This window comes from Poecilia reticulata, linkage group LG13 (genome assembly GCF_000633615.1).
Source record: "Poecilia reticulata strain Guanapo linkage group LG13, Guppy_female_1.0+MT, whole genome shotgun sequence".
Taxonomy (NCBI): Eukaryota; Metazoa; Chordata; class Actinopteri; order Cyprinodontiformes; family Poeciliidae; genus Poecilia; species Poecilia reticulata.
In genome coordinates, this window is record NC_024343.1 from 33142468 (window position 1) to 33146680 (window position 4213).

General features: G+C 35.5%; 1 protein-coding gene across 1 annotated transcript in view; it reads left to right on the forward strand.

The window, feature by feature from the left end:
- The window catches only part of LOC103475285 (olfactory receptor 52N2-like), a 12937-nt gene that overhangs the window by 6444 nt on the left and 2280 nt on the right, over positions 1–4213 (forward strand). The window contains exon 2 of the mRNA XM_008426788.2: positions 2031–2034. Coding sequence (XP_008425010.1) covers positions 2031–2034 — 4 coding nt within the window. The remainder of the gene's footprint in view (positions 1–2030; positions 2035–4213) is intronic.

Here is a 4213-nt window from a genome sequence, read left to right on the forward strand (position 1 = left end):
CAGCATCATGTACCTGTTCCTTCCCAGCTGTATAAACCCGATCATCTACGGAGTCAGAACCACTGAGATTCGACAAAGTATCCTCAAAGTGCTGTCTTCTCATCGGTAGGTAAGAACTGTGAAATATTGTTGTAAAAAAAGACCACAATAAAGGACCTTTTCAGTCATTCTGCTGCTGTTTTGTTTGGGATCATTGATCCGTTTGGACCAAACTTCAGCCGTTGAACAGAATCACTCACATTTGACTGAGCAACACAGAGGAGGTTATGGCTCACTGGCTCACTCCTTAAATGACAAAAAAGCTCAAATCACTGGTTTTTCACCATACTTGATATACAAATATATCGATAATAATGGATCAAATGAAGAGTATGTAAGTTTTTTTCTTTTCCATTTAAACTTTAAAGAAAAAGTACACAAAAATAGCGAGTTGTGGTAGTGGAAGTTTCTGAAAGTGACTGACTAAATCCCTCCCTCTTTAGGGGATCAATAAAGAAATATTATTATTACCATTATTATTATTACTACTACTCAGCGTAAGGTTTTCATTTTGTTAATTATAGAGAATTTACTCCCTCTCTGGCAGCTGATTTTTGTAAATTACTCTCTGTAGCGCCAATCTAAAGATACAAGTCTTAGGAGTGTCTGTGTCCAGGATGTGTGGGGTCTGCAGAGATGTTAGTTGCCCTTTTCCTGTCTCCAGGCCTGTTCAAGTCCTGAACGATCGAGCTAAAACTGAACATTTCCACTTTTTTCTCCACCATTTATATGTTGGATGTCTCAGGCTGTCAAAAAGTGTCCATATAAGTAACAAAAAAATTTAATCAAGCAAAATAAATTATTTTTCCAAATCAGTTTTTTTTTTTAATAAAAAAAAACATGAAACTTTAACAGAAACTGCAGGTGTGTCTGTATCTGGTGAATTTTTGGTTCAAACATGTTTGTTTTTCATTCAGCGGGTATAAAATCCAGAAATCAAACTCAATTTAGAGTAGCAATACTTTATAATAAAATTACTCACATAAAAGAAAACAGCACAACGTAGTAAAAATACTCTGGAAAGTTGTTTTTTCCAGAAAGTTATTCAAGTAAATGCAATTGAGTAAATGTAACTACTACACAAGTATACACAAAACCTCCTTTAAACTGAAGAAAATGAAGAAAATCCAACGATAAAAAGCAGACTGGAGAACTAAATTAATCTATTTCACATATTTAGTCTCTTTCAGGAATAAAGCGATCCATTAGCTGTATGAATTTAGCGTACGTTCGTGTTATGCTAGTCCTAATGATGGCGGCTCCCACCAGGTTACTTACCCCACCGGGAATTTCCGGTCCGGCATCAAAACTGCTCCAACTCCGGTCCAGCTGTCCACTCCGGCTCACGGTCCGGTTCTTCAGTTCCAAAATCCAGGAAAACATCCAGAAAAACTTTATAGCTCCAGCTATTTAGTTTTTTTTTTTTTTTTTTAAGTCTACAACAACATAGAATCCAGCTTCTTCCGGCGTGAACAACAGTCCGTATCAGCGGCCACGTACAGCTTCGTTATTGTTCCCACTATAAGTATTAAAAATAAAATAAAATACTTTGTACAATAGCGCTTTATATAGCGTTCCGTTCATTCACTTGTATTCTGTATTAGCTTACTCGCCGATCTGTCACATCCAAAATGGCGGGCGCTGTGACGTATCGCAGTTCTTAACCCCCGTTTCTTTTCCGCCCCCCCCCCTTCCCCCCAAAGCCATCATAGCCAATCAAATTGCTTAAACTTGATATTAACCTTGACTGACCAATAAGGTAGAAGCAACCACAAGGATTTACTGGCGGTAGTAAATGGCTGTTACTAGCAAAAAATATTTTAATGTGTATGGCTATTAAAGGGCATAAATAATAAATGTTTAAATGTAAAACACCAAAAGTTAAGTATTACTGTTTGAGGTGAATAGGTGTACCATGAATTGCAGTTAAGGAAAGATTTAAAGTGTGTGAGAGAAACCAAAGATATGACTAGTTTTCAGAAAAAAAACAGACAAGTTAACAATCAAAGCTCTTTATTTCTTCGTTTTCTCAAGGTTAGAATGTGAGAGAGAGAAAACAAACTAAATAAAATTTTTTACATTGAAACAACTTTTTATGGATTTTGTACCAAAGATTGATTGATTTTACCAGAAGAAATAAAGTTAGCAACACAGGAAATAATTTATTTTCAAACTGTATAAAATGTATAAAAAGATTTTATTGGTGTTGTGTTAATTATTTTTAGCATGTTTTAAGTTATAATCTTAGCAGCCAATGGTGACTTGACAAGAGGGTATAAAGGTGGAGATTCAGTGCGTTTCCTTTGACTGAAGTCATCTTCGGTCTGCAGACATTCAGCATCAAACTCCAGCCAGCAACAGGTGAGACATTTAGAGCCGAACTGTCAGCAGAGCTTCAGTAACTCCCAGTTCAACCATCAAATCTTTGATTTTGTCTGCTTATTATTCTCATAATGCAGGACGGTTGGTGTCTACAACAGGGCAGCTGATCTGAAGGACTTTGAACGTTATAATTTATTTCTTCAGGATTTGTATTGAAGTGAAGCTAAAATACAAACAGCTGCTTCTTCTGCTGCTGCTCTTCCTTGTTAATTTTTGTAAATTTTTGTTATTTATATATAACCTGTTTCCATTTTTTTTCTTTTTTATGCAAGTCAGAAATTTGGAGTCAAAAAGGATTTCTTTAAAAATGAAGCTGTCAGTGATTATTTTTTGTCAGGGATCAAATTTAAATTCGCAAGAACTGATAAAACACAAGATTTTCTGTTTTGTGATCATTTGTGGATCTGTTTTGCTTCCAGATCAGTTTTATGTCCTTCATGTTCTCTCCCGCCGTTGTTGCTTTGTCAAAAGTCATAAGTTTATCCTTCAAAGTGCAAACGCAGGACATAAAGTCCTCATAAAGATACAAAAACGCAACTTTTTAAAAGCAGGAACGTGTCAGTGGCCTGGTTTTGTTGAATATTCAACACATTTAGGGTGAAATTACAGCCTGGATGTTTCAGGCTGCAACATATTCTGCATCTTATTTTGTTTTAAATTTCAGCTTAGAAATTCTGTATCTTCAGGTCTCAACTAAGATATTCTTCAATATAATAATTAGTTATTTTCTACAAACTCCAAAGATACAAACTTGTGAAAAAAAGACCAGTTGAACTCAATTAAAAACTGACCATAATGTAACTGGAACACTGAGAGTGAAACTCAGAAATGACTGGATAGAACTGCAACAATTTATTGGCACATAGATATGAATTCGTTTGAATCGGCTGGAGAGGGAAAACAAAACTCAGTAGAATAGAATAAAATCTTTATTCTCATTGTCACAATGAAGCACAACAAAATTTAGGTGCAACTCGACAGATAAAAAATATTAAAGTTAACTTAAAGACAAAAATAGGCAAACTAAACTCTTGGCAGCAGTCACGATGGTGAGGGCTAATGGGTTAAAACTGGTTTTTATTTTGTTGGTTTTAGTCTTTATAGATCTGAAATGTTTGTCTAACGTGTCTTGAAATGTGAGCCGAAGCTTTCTGACATTCACAGTGCAGCAGAAGGGCCTCCATCGCTGGAACAAGTAGAATAGAATAGAACAGAACAGAATAGAATAGAATAGAATAGAATAGAATAGAATAGAATGCATTTTATTATCATTAAACAAGCATACAACGAAATTAAAAGCCCTTTTTCCAGTGCAGACATGTACATTAAAAAGAAGAAGTGCACGTAAAATGTATATTTACAAAAATTTACCAAATTTAGAAATACAGAATATGAATAAATATAAAATATATATAAATATTGCACAGTAAATATCAGGTACCAGTGGAGGTGAGGGGTGGAAATAACATGAGTGAATTTAGGATTGTTACAGCTGTTGGGAAGAAACTGCTTTTGAATCTGAAACATCTGCAGACATGAGGCGGACAGCATCACTGCAAAGAAAACTAAGTGATTGAGTTTGAATTGGCTGGACGTTTCCAGGGGCCAAGTTAGGAACGTCTCCACTGGGAAGAAAAATCAGATCATTCAACTGGTTTTTGAAAAGCTGTAATAAACAATGGATGGATGAACATTGAGAAATGAACATTGACCTGGTTCTTTGTTTTCAGGCTGACCCTGAAGCTCTGGACCAGGACGGTTTGGTAGAAGACGATGATGGAACCATTGAAGG